Raw genomic sequence first — 20,083 nt, forward strand, 5'->3', positions numbered from 1 at the left:
AACTAACCCTACAACTCAAAGAGTTAGAAAGAGAGCAACACGAAAAGCCCAGTGGGGGCTTGCCAGGGGTGGGAATGGTTGGGAAAGTGGGGGGGTTCAATTCGGGAAAAAGGAGACATATGTAAAACTTAAGACAATTGAGAAAAAAAAAAAGACAAAAGCTGTTTCCTGGCTGGTGGTGCTCAGTTAGTAGCAGGTTCAATTCTCGGTCAGGGCACATGCTTGTGTTATGGGTCCAATCCTTGGTCATAATATATACAGGAGGCAGCAATCAATGTTTCTCTCTTATATAGATTTTTTTCTCTCTCTCTCTTAATCTCTCTCCCTATCTTTATCTAAAAATCAATTTAAAAAGCATATCCTCATGTGAGGAAAAAGCAAAAAAGACAAAAGTTGTAAGACCTTGCTTAACTATATCATTAAATCAGTATCAGCCCTAGTTGGTTTGGTTCAGTAGACAGAGTGTCAGGAGGGGCTAAAGGTCTGCGCTGGCAAAAGAGGATGAAGATCAGATGCACTCAAAAAAAAAACCACACAAAAAAACTGTGATATATATATGCAAGTCTATCTTTTATAAACCTAATGGTAACCACACACACAAATTCCCAAACCAGGACACATAGCTTAAAAAAAGAGGAAACAGAGGAAAGAAGTATGGAATACCACCAAACAAAAACAACAGACAGAAACACAAAGGAAAAGAAGCAATGGAAGCCCAGAGCTACCAGAAAACAAAAGATAAAATGACTACAGGAAATGCTCATACATCAATAATTATCCTAAATGTAAATGGTCAAGTTCACCAATAAAGAGGAACTGAATAGCAGAGTGGATCAAAGAAACAAAACCCAACCATATGCTGCCTACATGAGATACAACTAAGATGCAAAGACAAAGGTAGATTCAAAGTAAAAAGTGGAAAATGATTCTCCAAGCAAATAACATCCACAGAAAAGCAGGTGTAGGCATACTTTTATCTCACTTTATAATGATAAATGGAACACTACATCAAGAATATATAACACTTCTTAATATATATGCACAAAATCAGGGAGCACTGAAATACTAGTATATAAAACTACTCATAGAATTAAAGGGAAAAACAGATCCAAACACAATCATAGTTGGGGACCTTAATACTCCACTGACAGCTTTAGACAGATGAACCAAACAGAAAATCAATAAAGAAATATCAGCCTTAAATGAAACACTAGACCAAATGGACATAATTGACATTTGCAGAACCTTTCATCCCCCAATATCACATTACACATTCTTTTCCAGTGCACATGGAACATTCTCAAGGATAGACCATATGTTGGGTCACCAAACTAACATTAACAAATTCAAAAAGACTGAAATTATACCAAGAATATTCTCCAGCCACGATGCCTTGAAATTAGAAATCAATTGCAAAAAGGTAGTAAGGAAATTCACAAATACTTGGAGATCAAACAACATACTACTAAAAAATCTGTGTCAAAGAAGAAATAAAAGATGAGATCAAAAGATATATAGAGATAAATGAGAATGACAATACAACATATCAAAACTTCTGGAATGCAGCAGAAGCAGTAATATGAGGGAAGTTTATATCATTACAGGCCTATCTCAAGAAACAAGAGAAATCACAAGTAAACAACCTAACATCACATCTTAAAGAACTAGAAAGAAAAATAACAAAAGCAACCCAGTCAGCAGAAGAAAGACAATAATAAAAATTAAAGCAGAATTGAATGAAATAGAGGAAAAAAAAAAAAGACTATACAAAAATTTGATAAAACAAACACCTGGTTCTTTGAAAAGAATGACAAACCACTGGCCTCACTCACTAAGGAAAAAAAAGGAAAAGACCTATATAAACAAAATCAGGAATGAGAGAGGAGAAATAACCAGACATCATAGATAGACAAAGGATAATACTAGAATATTATGAAACACTATATGCCTCCAAATTCAATAACCTAGAAGAAATGTATAAGTTCCTAGAAATATGTAACCATTCTGGACTAAATCATGAAGAACTGAAAAATCTAAAAAACCGAACAGTACTGAGGAAATTGAAATAACCATCAAAAACCTCCCCAAAAATAAAAGTTAAGGACCAGATGGCTTTACCAGTGAATTCTACCAAATGTTCAAAGAACATTTAAAACCTCTCCTTCTTGAACTCTTCTAAAAGTTGATCAAGAGGCAATACTTCCTAACACATTCTATGAAGGCAATATAATCCTGATACCAAAACCTAGCAAAGATAACACAAATAAAGCAAACTACAGTCCAATATCTCTGATAAATACAGATGCAAAAATCCTAAACAAAATACTAGCAAATCAAATGCAATAGTACATAAAAAATAACACATCACATCCAAGTGGGACTCATTCCAAGGGCACAGAATGGTTCAACACAGGCAAATCAATCAATGTAATACATCACATTAACAAAAGGAAGGATAAAAATCATAAGATCTTATCAACTGATGCAGAAAAAGCATTTGATAAAATACATCCATTTATGATTAAAACACTCAATAAAAAAGGAATAGATTGAATGTACCTCAACAGAATAAAAGTCATGTCTGATAAACCCTCAGCTAATATCATAGTCAATGGTGAAAAACTGAAAGCTTTGCTTCTTAACCTTTTGCACTTGGATGTCGAGTGTGACTCGACACGGTTAGCATTAGAATAAAGGAATCAAGAATAAAGCAAGCGAGTGCAAAGGGTTAAGATCAGGAACAAGAAGACAAGGATTTCCACTTTCACCACTCTTATTCAACACTGTGCTGGAAGTCCTAGCCAGAGCAATAAGGCAAGAAAAAGAAAAAAATGGCATCCAAGCAGGGAATAAAGATGTGAAAATACCACTTTTTGTGGATGACATGATTCAGTATATAGAAAACGCTAAAGATTCCACCAAAAAACTATTAGAAACAATAAACAAATACAGTCAAGTTGCAGGATACAAATTCAATATGCAAAAATCCATTGTCTTCCTGTATACTAACAACAAAACTTCAGAAAAAGTGGGGAAAAAACACACACAAAAATATTCCTTTTGCAATTGGAACCAAAAGAATAAAATACCTAGGAATAAACTTAACAAAGAATGTGAAAGACCTATATACTGAAAATTACAAAGCATTATTAAAAGAGATTGAAAAAGACACAATATAATGAAAAAATATCCCATGTTCATGGATTGGAAGAATCAACATAGTTAAAACGGCCATATTACCCAAAGAAATATACAGATTTAATGCAATCCCGATCAAGATCCCCAATGTCATTTTTCAAAGAAATAGAACGAGAAATCAGATCCATATAGAACCACAAAAGACCCTGAATAGCCAAAGCAATCCTGAGAAAAAAGAACGAAACTGGAGGTATCATGCTACCCGACTTCAAATTATACTACAGAGATACAATAATCAAAACAGCACGGTATTGGCAGAGAAACAGACACACAGATCAATGGAACAGAGTAGAGAGCCCAGCTATTTTGACAAAAGAGCCAGAAACACACAATGGAGTAAAGACAGTCTCTTCAATAAATGGTGCTGGAAAAACTGAAAAGTCACATGCAAATGAATGAAGCTGGATTACAGTTTGTCTCCTTGTACAAAAAGTAATTCAAAATGGATCAAAGACCTAAATATAAGACCCAAAACAATAAGTTACATAAAAACAAATATAAGTAACAAATTTATGGACCTGTTCATAGAGAATATTTTATGAACCTGACCCCAAAGGCAAGGGAAGTAAAGGCAAAAATAAATGAAAATGACTATATCAAACTAAAAAGCTTCTTTACAGCAAAAGAAACTGACAACAAAATAAAGAGGCAGTCAAGCATATGGGAGATAATATTTGCAAACAGTAGCCCCAAGAAAGGTTTAATTCACAAAATTTATAAAGAACTCATAAAACTCACCACCAAACAAACAACCCAATCAAAAAGTGGGCAGAGGACCAGAAAATACATCTCTCCTAAGAAGACACAGGAAGAGCCAATAGATATATGAAAAGATGTTCAACCTCACTGGTAATTAGGAAAATGCAAATCAAAACTACAAGACAGATACCACCTCACACCTGTTAGAGTTGCCATTATTAACAATAGAAGGAATAACAAGTGTTGGAGAGAAAAAAAGGAACCCTCATCCTCTGCTGGTACAACTACTATGGGAAGCAGTCTGGCTATTCCTCAAAAAACTAAGAGTAGAGCTACCATATGACACTGCAATCCTTCTCCTGGGTATATACCCGAAAACCTCAAAATCATGTGTTCACAAAGATATATGCACCCCTACACTCATTGCAGCATTATTCACGGTGGCCCAAGACATGGAAACAACCATAGTGTCCTGCGACAGAGGACTGAATAAAGAAGATGTAGTACATATACTAGGTGTACCAGTTAATAATACGGATTTTCTTCAATAGGTGGAGTTACACATATGTTGATATATATGCAATTTGATATGTATGCTATTTTGTTGTATTGACAGCAAGCTTCAAAACTTCATATGTCAAATTTGTTGAAGGTATTAACATCATAGATATTTTTATCTTAAAAATGTCAAATTTCATGCCACAAAAAGAGCATTTTAGGAAGTTTTTTTATTTTATTGTTTGAAGTATTAATTATAGTATACATATCTCCTTTTTTTCCCCCCATAGACCTTCCCCCAGCCTCCCCTAACCCCTGTCGCATGCCCTCATCTCCCCCCCCCTCCCCCCGCCCAGTGTCTTGTGTCCATTGGTTCGGCTTATATGCATGCATACAAGTCCTTCGGTTGATCTCTTTCCCCCTCTCCCCAACACTCCTCAGCCTCTGTATCTATCTTCTTGTTCATCAGGTTATAATGTTCTTTATTTTCCATAAATGAGTCAGATCATGTGGTATTTTTCTTTGATTGCCTGGCTTATTTCACTTAGCATAATGCTCTCCAGTTCCATCCATGCTGCTGCAAATGGTAAGAAATCCTTTTTCATAGCAGCATAGTATTCCATTGTGTAGATGTACCATTGTTTTCTAATCCACTCATCTGCTGATGGGCATTTAGGATGTTTCCAAATCTTAGCTATGGTGAATTGTGCTGCTATGAACATAGGGGTTCATATATTCCTTCTGATTGGTGTTTCTAGTTTCTTGGGATATATTCCTAGAAGTGGGATGACTGGGTCAAATGGAAGTTCCATTTTTAGTTTTTTGAGGAAACTCCATACTGTTCTCCAAAATGGCTGCACCAGTCTGCATTCCCACCAGCAGTGCACGAGGGTTCCTTTTTCTCCACATCCTCGCCAGCACTTGTCGTTTGTTGATTTGTTGATGATAGCCATTCTGACAGGTGTCAGATGGTACCGCTAGTTGTTTTGATTTGCATCTCTCGGACAATTAGTGACTTTGAGCATGTTTTCATGTCTCTTGGTCTTCCTTCTGTCTTCTTTTGAAAAGTTTCTATTTAGGTCCGTTGCCCATTTTTTTTATTGGATCATTTATCTTCCTTTTATTAAGTTGTATGAGTTCCCTGTAAATGTTGGAGATTAAACCTTTATCAGTGATAACATTTGCAAATATGTCCTCCCATACAGGGGGCATTCTTATTGTTTTGTTGATGGTTTCTTCCTGTATTGGATGCGTATATGTTTACCAGAGTTATTTCTTCTTGTTGGATTGCTCCCTTTAGTATTATGAAATGGCCTTCCTTATCTCTTTTTATGTCCTTCACTTTGAGATCTAATTTGTCGGAATTAAGTATTGCTACCCCAGCTTTTTTTTTCATTTCCATTTGACTGAAAAATCTTTTTCCATCCCTTCACCTTCAGTCTGTGTGCGTCTTTTTTTCTGAGATGGGTTTCTTGTAGGTAGCAGATATATGGGTCATGTTTTCTTATCCAATCCATTACTTTATGTCTTTTGATTGGGGAATTTAATCCATTTACATTTAAAGTTATTATTGATAGGTACTTGTTTGTCTCCATTTTTATTCTTTACCCCTGTGTTCCTTCTTCACTTCCTATTTCTTTCTTTCTTTTTTTTTTTTACAGCAGACCCTTTAGCATTTCTTGCATTGCTGGTTTGGTGGTAATAAACTCCCTTCGTCTTTTTTTCTATGTGAAGCTCCTGATTCTGCCTTCAATTTTGAATGATAGCCTTTCTGGGTATAGTATTCTTGGATTCAGTCCCTTGCTTTGCATCACTTTGTATATTTCATTCCATTCCCTTCTGGCCTGGTGTGTTTCTGTTGAGAAATCAGTTGATATTCTAATAGGAGATCCCTTGTAGGTAACTTTCTGTCTCTCTCTGGCAGCCTTTAAGATTCTTACTTTGTCATTGGTGTTCACCAATTTAATTATGATGTGTCTTGGTGTCAGTCTTTTGGGATTCAACTTGTTTGGGACTCTATGTACTTCTTGGATTTGGATAGTTTTTTTCTTGCCAGTATCAGGGAAGTTTTCTGTTATTATTTTTTCAAACAGGTTTTCTATTCCTTGGTTCTCTTCCTCTCTTTCTGGTACCCCTATTATGCGAATGTTGTTTCGTTTTGCGTTGTCCCAAAGCTCCCTTAGGCTCTCCTCTTGCTTTTGAACCCTTTGCACTCGCTTGCTTTTTTCTCGATTCCTTTATTCTAATGCTAACCGTGTCGAGTCACACTCGACATCCAAGTGCACAAGGTTAAGTTTTATTTCCAGATGCTGCTGTTTGTGTGTTTTTTCCTACTTTGTCTTCTAATTCACTGATGCAGTCCTCAGCCTCTTCTAGTCTACTGTTTAAGCCTTCCATTGTGTTCTTTATTGCAGCTATGTCGTTCTTCATCTCCTCTTGGTTCCTTTTCATGTTGGTGACATTCTCCTTCAGCTCCTTATAGTTCTCATTGAGTTGTATTTGTCATTGAGTTGTGTGTATTTGTCATCCAGCTGTTTAAACATCCTTTTAACCATTACTCTGAATTCTTTCTCTGATATGCTGCTAGCCTCAATTTCATTTAATTCCCTTTCTGGTGATTCCTCTTTTTCTTTCCTTTGGGAATTGCTTTTTTGTCTTCCCATGTTTTGCTGTATCATTTTAATTGTAGGTCCAATTGTTTTGATACTCAGGTTCTTTTGGGGATGGTGCTACTTGTGTGATCTCTCAGGTTTCCTGGGCTTGGTAATCTAGTGTACCTCCCTACTTGAGCTATTTGGATTTTCTTGATGTAGGCCTGTAGGCTGGAAAGGTACAACTGCGGTGTGTAGAAGTCAGCAGCCGTGGAGGGGCGTGTCCTGATTTTTGCTGTCTTGGGCCCTTGATTGAAATAGCGCGTATCCAGCGGGGACTCACAGTGGCACCCAGGAACCGTCTGTTGGGGTGATGGGTCTCAGGAGGCCTGCGTTCTGGAATGGCATGACTGTGGTGTCCAGAGTTCTGTAGTTGTAGGCTGGGCAGACTCAGCTTTTGCTGCTGCACCTATGGTGAATATGCGCACGCTCCCAGTGGAGGCTCACAGGGGCACCCGTGGTGCAGTTGCCAGTGAGGGGCGCTTAAGTACTCTGAAGGGCCCTGGCACTGAAGCCGCGTAATTGAGGTGTCTGTGTGCAGGTATCCAGGATGAGTGAATTCAGAATTTCTACTGCCAGGGGTAGTGCGTCCCTATTTGTCCAAGATCACCCCCAGCAAGGACTCACAGCAGCTCCCACAAGCACCCTGTGGATAGATGGGCTCAGGCTGCCTGCCAGTTGGAAATGCATATGCGGACTGGCGGTGCGTTTGGCGCAGAGCTCTGACACACTTTGAGGGGCCCTGGTGCTGAAGTTAAGCAGCTGGGGTGTATGTGGGCAGTTATTCAGGAGGAGGGAATTCAGAATTTCTACTGCGGGGTAGCGCGTCCTTGTCTGTACAGAATCACACCCAGCAGGGGTTCCAAGCAGCTCCCCAGAGGACTCTGTAGATATATGGGCTCGCGGTTCCTGACCTTTGGAAATGTGCGTGTCTGTGGCAGTGAGTTTGCTGGCACAGAGCTCTGATGCACTTTGAGGGGCCCTAGCACTGAAGTTACACTGCTGGGGTGTCTATGTGCAGGTATCCAGGATGAGTGAATTCAGAATTTCTACTACCCGGGGTAGTGCATCCCTATTTGTCCAAGATCACTCCCAGCAGGGACTCACAGCAGCTCCCACAAGCACCCTGTGGATAGATGGGCTCAGGGTGCCTGCCCGTTGGAAATGCACGTGCAGACTGGCGGTGTGTTTGGCGCAGAGCTCTGACGCACTGTGAGGGGCCCTGGTGCTGAAGTTAAGCAGCTGGGGTGTATGTGGGCAGTTATTCAGGAGGAGGGAGTTCAGAATTTCTACTGCAGGGCAGCGTGTCCTTGTCTGTACAGAATCACACCCAACAGGGGCTCCAAGCAGCTCCCCAGAGGACCCTGTGGATAGATGATGGGCTCAGAGTGCCTGCCCTTTGGAAATGTGCATGTCTGTGGCAATGAGTTTGCTGGCGCAGAGCTCTGACGCACTTTGAGGGGCCCTGGCACTGAAGTTACACAGCTGGGGTGTCTGCGGGCAGTTATTCAGGCAGAGGAAATTCAGAATTTCTACTGCGGGGCAGCGTGCCCTAGTCTGTACAGAATCACACCCAGCAGGGGCTCCCCGTGGCTCCCAGGCGCTGCCTGCGGAGTGGGGTGCCCTGGATGCCTGCGAGGCTGGAAATGCGCGAAAGTGGTGTCCAGAGTTCTGCTGCTGGGTAGGGGGAAGATGCACTTACTGCTGCGGGAATGGTGCACCTTTGCAGGTGGAGGTCCCAGGGCCCGCCGGTCTGCAGCTGGGATAGCAGGATTTTGGCTAGAGTGGCTGCTGGGTTGCGGGCAGTGTCAAAGTCCGGTCTGGGTGGTGGTGCTGATGAGTTCCTAGAAAAGGCCGCTGTCCCCTTCAAGACGTCGTGGGCTCCGTACCTGATTCCTGCAGTCCAGGGAGTGCCCACAGCGGTAGTAGTCTCTCCTTGTCCAAGAGAGCCTGGTCTGCCAGCCCTTGCTACTCCTGCGAGATATAACTGTCCCTTACTCACTCACACCCACACACTCTCCTTTCATACCCTCACTCACTCACTTCCTCTCCCTCACTTCTGTCCTGCCAGCCTCCATCTTTTTCGGACCCATTTGCAGGAAGTTTTAATTCATTACTTTATTTTGAAGAAAAGTGCTGCTGAATACTTCGGAAAGCTTATGGTGAACATACTCCATCTCAAGATACTTGTGAACGCTGATTTAAACGCTTTAAAAATGATGATTTTGATGTGAAAGACAAAGAACGTCCAGGTCATCCGAATATGTTTGAAGACCAACAATTACAAGCATTATTGGATGAAGATGCGTGTCAAACTCAAAAACAACTTGCAGAAAGAGTAAACATTGCTCAGCAAACAATTTCCAATCATTCACAAGCAATGGGAAAGATTTTAAAGGAAGGAAAATAGGTGCCACATCAACTGAACGAAAGACAAATGAAAAACGAAAAGTCATCAGTAAAATGTTGCTTCAACAGCACGAAAGAAAGTCTTTTTTGCATCGAATTGTGACTGGCGATGAAAAGTGGATTTATTTTGAGCATCCCAAATGCACAAAATCATGGGTTGTTCCAGGTCAACCATCAACATGGACTGCAAGGCCAAATCACTTTGGAAAGAAGACAGTGCTCTGCGTTTGGTGGGATCAGGAAGGTGTGGTGTATTATGAGCTTCTAAAACCAGGTGTAACGGTTAATACTGATCGCTACCGACAACAAATAATCAATTTGAACCACGCTTTGATCGTGAAACGACCAGAATGTGCCAGAAGACATGGCAAAGTAATTTTGCTTCATGATGACACACCATCATACACTTTAAAACCAGTTAAAGACACGTTAAAAGATCTTGTCTAGGAAGTATTAACCCATCCGCTGTATTCATCAGACCTTGCTCCTTCAGATTACCACTTGTTCCGATCGATGGCACACGCACTTTCTTAGCAGCACTTCAAAATGTACAAAGAAGTGGAAAATTGGGTCTCTGAATGGTTTGCCTCAAAACAAGAAAAGTTCTATTGGGATGGTATCCACAAATTACCTGAAAGATGGGGAAAATGTGTAGCTAGCGATGGACATTACTTTGAATAAAGCACTTTTGATGTTTCTCTTGAAATTATTGTGCTTTCTTTGAATACAAAATTATTAAGCGATATACCTAGCATACAATGGAATTCTATTAAGCCATAAGAAAGGATGAAATAGCGCCATTTGCAATAATGTGGATAGACCTTGAGAACATTATGCTAAGTGAAATAAGTCAGTCAAAAAAGGCTACGAACCATATGATTTCATTCATATGTAGGATAGAAAACTGAAACTCATGAACACAAACAGCAGTGTGGTGGTTGCCAGAGGGAAGGGACTGTGGGTAGAAAAGGGTCCTAATATATGGTGACAGAAGATCTGACCATGGATGATGGGCACCTGGTGCAATATACAGATCTTGTAACATAGAAACTCACACCTGAAACCTATATGTTCATGGTGACCAATGTCACCACAATAAATTTAGTTAAAAAATTTGCCCAGAAATAAAAATAACTACAAGGGATAAATGAAGTATAAAAATGGCTCTAAATTCAAATATAAAATTAGAAAGTGATGTAAGTATTAAGTTCTAAACTTTCTTCTAATATCAAAAGTTTTTGTAATTTAAAACTGCTTAAGAGCTGATAATAGGTTTAACTATGAGTAAGAGTCATGTTTTGACAAAGAACTCTATTACAACCTTTGCTTATGAGTTTTAATATTAGAAACTAATAATTTACATTCTTCCTACAAAGTACATAACTATGATTTCTGAATATATTTTTATATCACAAGCAATTAAGACTTTGGAAAATATTTAAAGTGATATAACATGGAGACAATTATTAAAATTCCTTAGGCCTTCTAATATATATCCTGCAAACTTACCATCTGTACACTTTTTTCCAATTCCTGGGGAATCGCAAACGTAGATGAAGGAGCCTGAGTAAGAGGCCATGCGCCAGCCTAGAAGAAAATAAGTAAAATAAAAAATTTAAATAGACAAGCATCTAACTTGATAATAAACATTTATAAAATGATTTAAACTAAAGCACCTCTTTTTTCTTTTCTCAAAATGTTGATAAAACCCATTAGCATTACTATATTGGCACATTTCATTCCAAATCAATATAACATATAACATAAGAAGCTACAATCCATTGATTGAAAGAAATGCAATGAGGCCTCTATTTATTGTTTAGATCAGACTATTTAAAATGAGTAGTAAATAAATAAATAAATAAATAAATAAAATAAAATAAAATGAGTAGTAAATGCCTACAATAAAACATATATTCATACCTGTAGAACATATATTTGAAAACTAATTCCCAAATCTATTACTGTATCTTGATTTTTTATAAAATTGTTGAACTTATTGTTGAGATCAGCACTGACACTCATATCTGTATACATCCGATGCAGCTTGCTGGTAAACTCATAACCACATGCTTGCTGTAAAAACAGTTTAAAACAAACACATGATTTAATAATAATAATAATAAAACATATTAATTAATGAGAACATGTTACTATTGCTAGTTCTATGGTCAAGGGTATGCATATTATATTTAAGTCTACTCTTCAAAAAAATTATCTACTATTGAATATTTCAGCATAAATATGTCTCAGCTACTAATTTCATCAATGTGTAAGCTAAAATGAAGCAAAAATAAACTAAAATTCAACGGCACTACAAAACTTGTACTTAAAGGAATATTTTAGGTGCATTCATTTATAAATAATACAAATCTTTTGTTAAGTTAATACTGTTTATCTTGTGGATAAGTCTGTATCAATATACAGAATGTCCAAAAAAATGCATACACACTTTAAATAGCTGATAGCTGTTAAATGAAAATAAAATGTATTTTAATAAACACTGCCTTTATAATTACTAGGTGTACCGGTTAATAATAATCAAAGAAAACATGATAATTTCAAGAGAAACATCAAAAGTGCTTTATTCAAAGTAATGTCAATCGCTAGCTATACATTTCCCCATCATTCAGGTAATTTGTGGATACCGTCCCAATAGAACTTTTCTTGTTTTGAGGCAAACCATTCAGAGACCTAATTTTCCACTTCTTCGTACATTTTGAAGTACTGCTAAGAAGGTGCACGTGCCATTGATTGGAACAAGTGGTAATCTGAAGGAGCAAAGTCTGGTGAATACGGCAGGTCGATTAATACTTCCCAGGCAAGATCTTTAAATGTGTCTTCAACTGGTTTTGAAGTGTGTGATGGTGCATTATCATGAATCAAAATTACTTTGCCGTGTCTTCTGGCACATTCTGGTCGTTTCACGATCAAAGCGTGGTTCAAATTGATTATTTGTTGTCGGTAGCGATCAGTATTAACCGTTACACCTGGTTTTAGAAGCTCATAATACACCACACCTTCCTGATCCCACCAAACGCAGAGCACTGTCTTCTTTCCAAAGTGATTTGGCCTTGCAGTCCATGTTGATGGTTGACCTGGAACAACCCATGATTTTGTGCATTTGGGATGCTCAAAATAAATCCACTTTTCATCGCCAGTCACAATTCGATGCAAAAAAGACTTTCTTTCGTGCTGTTGAAGCAACATTTTACTGATGACTTTTCGTTTTTCATTTGTCTTTCGTTCAGTTGATGTGGCACCCATTTTCCTTCCTTTAAAATCTTTCCAATTGCTTGTAAACGATTGGAAATTGTTTACTGAGCAATGTTTACTCTTTCTGCAAGTTGTTTTTGAGTTTGACACGCATCTTCATCCAATAATGTTTGTAATTGTTGGTCTTCAAACATATTCGGATGACCTGGACGTTCTTTGTCTTTTACATCGAAATCATCACTTTTAAAGCATTTAAACCAGAGTTCCTGAAGTATCTTGAGATGGAGCATGTTCACCATCAGTTTCCTGAAGTATACGGTAACTTTCAGCAGCACTTTTCTTCAAAATAATGAATTACAACTTCCCGCAAATGCTCTTTTTTTTGGCATGAAATTCGACATTTTTAAGCATAAAAGTATCTATGATGTTAACACCTTCAGAAAATTTGACATATGAAGTTTTGAAGCTTGCTGCCAATACAACAAAATAGCATACATATCAAACCGCATATATATCAACATATGTGTAACTCCACCTATTGAAAAAAATCCACATTATTAACTGGTACACCTAGTATATTCCAAGTGTGTATACATTTTTAGGGGACACCTTGTATATAGAGAGAGCTTTCTTTAATACAGTATTTGCATACCCATCATATAGATATACCATTATACATTTAACCAGTCACCTGCTGATTATTTCCTGTTGTTATATCTAATGCTTCAATGAACATCTTTTTGTGCTAGCAGAATAATTTCTGGGACATAATCAGATCAAAGGCTCACATTACCTTTAATTTATTGATCATGGCTTCTTCAGAATCCATAGACATAGATAATCCGTGAATTAAACGTTTCGCCAGCATTCTTGCGTAGAACTATATTAAAAAATATTTCTAAAGATTACTTCCTTTCTGATGATTTATATTTCAAAAATAAATAAAATCTGACTAAACCAAATAAAACTTCTCTATTCACAACTTACCTTTTGAAAAACATCCTTATCATCGATATATTTGAAAACAGTAATGAAGCTGGTGAGTTTGTCTTCCACTTCATTCTCAGTCATCCCCTTTGCTGATTTCTTTAGTAAGTTGTCACAGTACTTAGCAAGCTCAAATAGAAATTGACAGTATATCTTATAAAGGGCCCTTCTATACATATGCCCCAATAGAGGCAAAGGACAATAGTACAAAATATCAATGGATAAAGTCTCTGCCATCCTAAAGCTTATGTTTTTAAAATTATGAACATGCACTAAAGAATTCAAAATATGTCATAAGGCAAATTTTTAAGAAAACTATAAACAAGTCAAAAAATCTAATCAACATTTAGTGAAAAATAAAACACTAACATAAACAGAAGTTTCAAAAGAACACCTAGATGCATTTTGAGTAGTTCTATAATTTTCGACATTAAACAATTACTTTTTTTATTTTTACCACAACTTTATAATTTCAAGTTTTCTTTAATTATCATCAAATTTCCTTTCAAATTCACATAAAATAAAATCTCTATGAGAAGTAATGCAAATTTTTTCAAAGAAGACATACTTTAAAACCCAAACTGTACTGCTTGGATTTTAGAAGCCTTACAAAAATTGGAACGACAGAGAAAATTAGCATGGCCTCTGCATAAAGATGCACACAAATTAGTGAAGCGCTTCATATTAAAAAAAACACACACACACACTAAACTTTATTAAATAAAGTATTTTTCCCTTCAGTTATTTCTCTAGAAAAGGTTACAGTACATAGGTCCAACTGTATTCCTTAAATAAGTGCCAAATTATATTTGATGTAGATAATTTTTACTTTTAATAATTTAGTTTCATGGACTTTTTCTGAAAAAAATGTTACAAATAGAAATTAATTTAACATTCTCCTCAGTTTTCATTTTCTAATATTGATGTCCATAAGATTATTTTTAAGCAATCATCAAACTTACCAATTCAGGAGCTTTACAAACAGACTTGGGTTCTCTGTAATTTACAACTGATGTAAGAGCCTAAATAGAAAACAAGCCAGTAATTAACTAGTAATAGGGTATAATCTGCACATCCATAAATTATTAACCCACACAAAACACAACATTTTGGTCGTAGTTTGTTAATTTTGTTTTCATTTTGAACACAGAGTAAACTCCTCTAACTTTATGCCTCATGATAGTTATAGACCAATTATATATCCCATTCCTACTGAAAGCTATTCTTTATAACTAATTACTGATATCTGAACACAGATAAAATAAGACTAAACTTTTAAAAAATCTTAAAGTAACCATATCAAAGTATAACAAAATTCAAAAATTTGTAAAATATACTTATTTCTTTGAAATATTATTTATATAGCCTACAGATTATATTGAAATTAAAAATCAGCACTAAAACATTAAAATTATACATATTTTTCCAGAACATGTTAGAATGTTTACTAACAATTCCCCTTAGAATCATTGTTCTCATAATCATGAGAAATTCAATTTGCATATAATTCAAACATTCAATTTAACCATTTGTTATTAATTTGAAAATTATGTTATTATTATTTTGATTTTCACATTTAAATTATGTAATCTCCATGTCAAGATTAGAAAACTCGTAATTAGAAGCCTTAATCCTGAAACCACCCTTAAGAATGAATAAAGAAATAGAATTCTAATTAACCTTTAAACAACACAGGTCCACTTACACCCAGATTTTTGATACAAATACTGTAAATGTATTTTCTCTTAAGATTTTCTTAATAACATTTTTTATTCTGTAACTTACTTTATTGTGATAATGTAGTTATACTAAATATATAAAATATGCACTTATTGACTGTTTATGCTATCAGTAAGGCTTCTGGTAATATCAGTAGGCCATTAGTAGTGAAGTTTTGGGGAAGTCAAAAGTTATATGTGGATTTTTAACTAAAGGGGAGGGGTATCGGGACCCCTATCCCCTGAATTGTTCCAGGGTCAACTGTATTTATACAGACTTTCCCTGACTTAAGATGATTTTTACAATTTTTTTTTTACTTTAATATGTGAGAAAGCGATATGTATTCAATAAACTGTACTTTGAATTTTGATCTTTTCCAGAGCTGGTGATATGTGGTACAATATTCTCTCCTAATGCTGGGTAGTGGCAGTTAGCCACAGTTTCCAGTTAGGTGTGCCATCACAAGGATAAATAGTGATACTCTCCCATGTATTTAATGTGTTAGATGACTTTGCCCAACTATAACTAATGAGAGTGTCCTGAGAACGTTTAAGGTAGGTTCATCTAAGGTAAGATGTTCAGTAGGTTAGGTGCATTAAATGAATTTTTATTTAAAATATTTCTAACTTATGATGGGTTTGCCAGGACATAACCCCATCATAAGTTGAGAAGCATCTGTAGATATAGATATTATTCAAGTTACCTTATCCAGTGCACTCATAAAGTGCTGATCACCATTCAAAACAGTGTTGATAAGTTGAACAAATTTACCATGTACTTCCAAAACTGACTCCACAAATAGTGTTGGCATCTACAAATATAAAATACAAAATACATTTTAAGAAGTTCAAAGATATAATTAGGGTTATCAAAAATTGTCATTTAATTAAGAGTAAAGGTTTTTCCAAGCAAATTAATGTTATGCAAGCACACATTTCCTCAAAAAATATTTTTAGTTAAAACTGTCTTGCCTGGCCAGTGTGGTTCAGTATCGACCTATGAACCAGAAGGTCACAGGATTCCTGGTCATGACACATGCCTGGGCTGCAGGCTCAATCCCCAGTGTGGGGAGTGTAGTAGGCAGCTGATGATTCTCTCTCATCATTCATGTTTCTCTCTCCCTCCCTCTCCCTTCCTCTTTGAAATCAATAAAAAAATATAGCCGAAACCGGTTTGGCTCAGTGGATAGAGCGTCGGTCTGCGGACTGAAAGGTCCCAGGTTCGATTCCGGTCAAGGGCATGTACCATGGTTGCGGGCACATCTCCGGTGGGGGGTGTGCAGGAGGCAGCTGGTCGATGTTTCTCTCTCATCGATGTTTCTAGCTCTCTATCCCTCTCCCTTCCTCTCTGTAAGAAATCAATAAAATATATTTAAAATAAATAAATAAATAAATAAATAAACAAACATAAAAAATATATTTTTTAGAAACTGTCTTAAAAATCTAAAACTTTAATGTTGAAATTAGCTGTCATTCAACACCAGCAATGCAGGGCTATAATTCCTCTGCCAGAAGAACTCGCTGAAAACACGCTTCTCTCCGATGTTGGAATACTGTTAAGGGTAACAAGATACAGTCTCTGAACCACCAAGCCTATCACTTTCAAAGAGGATTAAATAAACAAAAACTGCCTTCAAAGCTGCTGAAGGCTGAAAGAGAAAGCAGAGCTCAAAATCAAGTATCTATGAAAATTAAGACCCCTGGAGTTGGACAATCCCCCACATCTCAGAGTGAGGAAATCCTCAGCTTTCACTCCTTTTTTTTTTTTCTTTTGTTAATCCTTACCCAAGGATATTTTTCCATTGATTTTTAGAGAGAGTGGAAAGGAGAGGTAGAGACACAGAGAGAGAAACATTGATGTGAGAGAGACACATTGATTGGTTGCCTCCTGCATGTGCTCTGCCTGGGGCTGGTGATTGAGCCTGCAACTGGGGTACATGCCCTTGACTAGAATCGAACCCACAACCCTTCAGTCCTCAAGCCAATGCTCTAAACACTAAGCAACCAGTTAGAGTGTGAGTTTTCACTCTTAATGGGGATAATTATATAGTACTTAAGAGTTAACTAAGTCAACTAAAATTATGTGAATCTATTACAAATTCATTCTCTTTTATTTCTATCTCCCAGTTTTTGAAGCAAACTCTATGCCTCTATGCTGAATATTATTTAACACCCTGAATCTGTAAAACTAATAAAATTAATTAATAAACCCAATAAATAACACAGATTAATAAACATAAAAATATATCAACTGGCCGAAACCGGTTTGGATCAGTGGATAGAGCATTGGCCTGCAGACTGAAAGGTCCCAAGGTCAATTCCGGTCAAGGGCACGTACTTTGGTTGCGGGCACATCCCCAGTAGAGGGTGTGCAGGAGGCAGCTGATAGATGTTTCTCTCTCATTGATGTTTCTAATTCTCTATCCCTCTCCCTTCCTCTCTATAAAAAAATCAATAAAATATATTTTTTAAAAATATATATATATGTCAACTAATAGTTTATTTTTATTTTTTAAAACATATTTTTATTGATTTCAGAGAGGAAGGGAGAGGGAGAGAGAGATAGAAACATCAATGATGAGAGAGAATCACTGATCAGCTGCCTCCTGCATGCCCCCTACTGGGGATCGAGCCCACAACCTGGGTATGTGCCCTTGACAGGAATTGAACCTGGGACCCCTCAGTCCACAGGCTGATGCTCTATCCACTGAGCCAAACCAGATAGGGCAACTAATAGTTTGTATTACTGTGGTAGGACATAAAATCTAAGATTTGCCAAAGACAAATAAATCTACAACTAAAGTGATAAGCATCTGAATAATGTTGTCTATTATAGATTACTGCACTATAGATGACAAGTAAATAGCTCTACTTAGGAAAAAGAACATTTCATGTCATATCAATTTATTCATCAAACATCACTAGTAAAAACAAGATGGTCCAACAAGACTGATGATAGGAATACAGAGATAGGAAAGATGCCTTTTTGTAAATAGTCATTTGATTGTCAGAGAACTCTTAAAGAAAAGTGGGTATTAGGGACATGATGGTCACCATTGGGTAGTAAGCATATATTTAGGGAAGATCATTTTAATCTAAATTTGCTTCCTGGGCTATCAAACTCAGAGTATATATAAAGAAAGCAAATTGTGAGTTCTCCATATTACTATTGATTAATTCCATTACCACTACAACTATTAGTGCCAGTTATATAGAAATATAATTACTTAAAATTGCTAAGTGAAGACATCAATATAACTAAGAAAAAGCTTATCTCATTCAATGATTTTCTAATAATTTGATTACTCCAAAATGTGTCCAACAAACTTTAGGCTTGAAACATTTTAATAAAGATGTTTAATCTATTGGAATGGTAACACTTTTCTTTCATTGTTTAAGACAGTAAAGTGATAACAAAAAACCTAAATGCATGATAATCTGATTAAGAGAAAAATTTCCAGTTCCTTATATAACTCACATTTTCCTGAGTAAGATTACTGGTCGCTCTAAGGCCCTCATCATGGACATGATTTTGCAGCTCCTGTATCATATGAGGTAAACCAGTGGACACAGCACGGAGTAAGACATACATATTTGCCATGTCTGAGGGGGGAAAAGTTTGTATTAGATTTCCAAATATTTTAAATATTAGGTAATATATGGCTCAAAGTGCAGCATTATAAAGAGTATGCAGAGAAAGCCCCACTCCTGTCTCCCAACCACCCAGTCCTCCTTCCCATGGGAAAGCAACACTGTGTTCTTTCAAAGCTCCTTCATGCACACTCAGGCAAACATACTCTTCCCTCTGCCCCTTTTTATAAGAGTGTAGTGTATTTTGTGTATTATTTGCAACTGCAGAATACATTTTCACTCAGATTTTTTTTTTTATCAATACACTGAGCATTTCTTCATACTTTACAACTGTACAGCACTCCATTATATAAAAAATTACTTAACAACTGACGGAAATTTGGTTGTTTCCAATCTCTTGATACTACAATGTTACAATTAACAGTCCTGTATATGGACATTAACATCTAGGGTATAAATCCCTAGAAGTGGTATTGCTGTGTCAAAGCTTAATCTTCTAGAAGGATCCTTCTAAACAGAGCTCCCAACAGCAGGAAGCTCCCTTGCCAACAATGTGTTATCAAGCATTTTGATCTTTGCCAATGAGAGGTGAAAAATGTCTCAGTGTAAAGGCTTCATTTTAAACTTCTTTATTAAAGTATATAATATATATACAGAAAAGTGTATAAACTGAAAGTGTGTATCTCAATAAATTATCACAAGTGAACACAAACAAACCCCTTTATGTAATCACTACCCAGGGTAAAAAACAGACATTACCTACACCTAGAAGTCCCCTTCACACCTCTTCCCAATCATTACTCCTCTTGCTCTTCTGCAAAGGTAATCACTGTCATAAGTACTAAACCAAAGATTACTTTTGCCTGTTTTGAACTATCTATAGAAATGGAATCAATACAATTCTTTTATGTTTACCTTCTTTCGTTCAACATGTTTATATGTATGTTGTTGTATGTAAATGTAATTTGTTCATTTGCACTCTTCTGTTATATCCCATTGTATAAATAAACTGTACTTCATCCATTCTATTGTTATTGGACATTTGAGTTGTTCCATTTGGCTATTACAACAAATGCTGCTATGAACATTTTTGTATATATGTGCATACTCTTTTGC

General features: G+C 36.6%; 1 protein-coding gene and 1 non-coding gene across 4 annotated transcripts in view; one reads left to right on the plus strand and one right to left on the minus strand.

The window, feature by feature from the left end:
- The window catches only part of CUL2 (cullin 2), a 144,951-nt gene that overhangs the window by 38,023 nt on the left and 86,845 nt on the right, over nt 1–20,083 (minus strand). For all 3 annotated transcript variants that reach the window (XM_054716643.1, XM_054716640.1, XM_054716641.1), the window contains exons 10-16: nt 18,855–18,979; nt 16,081–16,188; nt 14,621–14,680; nt 13,659–13,787; nt 13,465–13,551; nt 11,379–11,531; nt 10,965–11,042 (exon numbers count right to left, since the gene is read on the minus strand). In XM_054716643.1, coding sequence (XP_054572618.1) covers nt 10,965–11,042; nt 11,379–11,531; nt 13,465–13,551; nt 13,659–13,787; nt 14,621–14,680; nt 16,081–16,188; nt 18,855–18,979 — 740 coding nt within the window. The remainder of the gene's footprint in view (nt 1–10,964; nt 11,043–11,378; nt 11,532–13,464; nt 13,552–13,658; nt 13,788–14,620; nt 14,681–16,080; nt 16,189–18,854; nt 18,980–20,083) is intronic.
- On the plus strand, nt 14,245–14,347 carry LOC114227999 (U6 spliceosomal RNA). The gene has a single exon (XR_003614089.1). It is a non-coding gene; the product is annotated as a U6 spliceosomal RNA (small nuclear RNA).

This window comes from Eptesicus fuscus, chromosome 5 (genome assembly GCF_027574615.1).
Source record: "Eptesicus fuscus isolate TK198812 chromosome 5, DD_ASM_mEF_20220401, whole genome shotgun sequence".
Classification (NCBI taxonomy): Eukaryota; Metazoa; Chordata; class Mammalia; order Chiroptera; family Vespertilionidae; genus Eptesicus; species Eptesicus fuscus.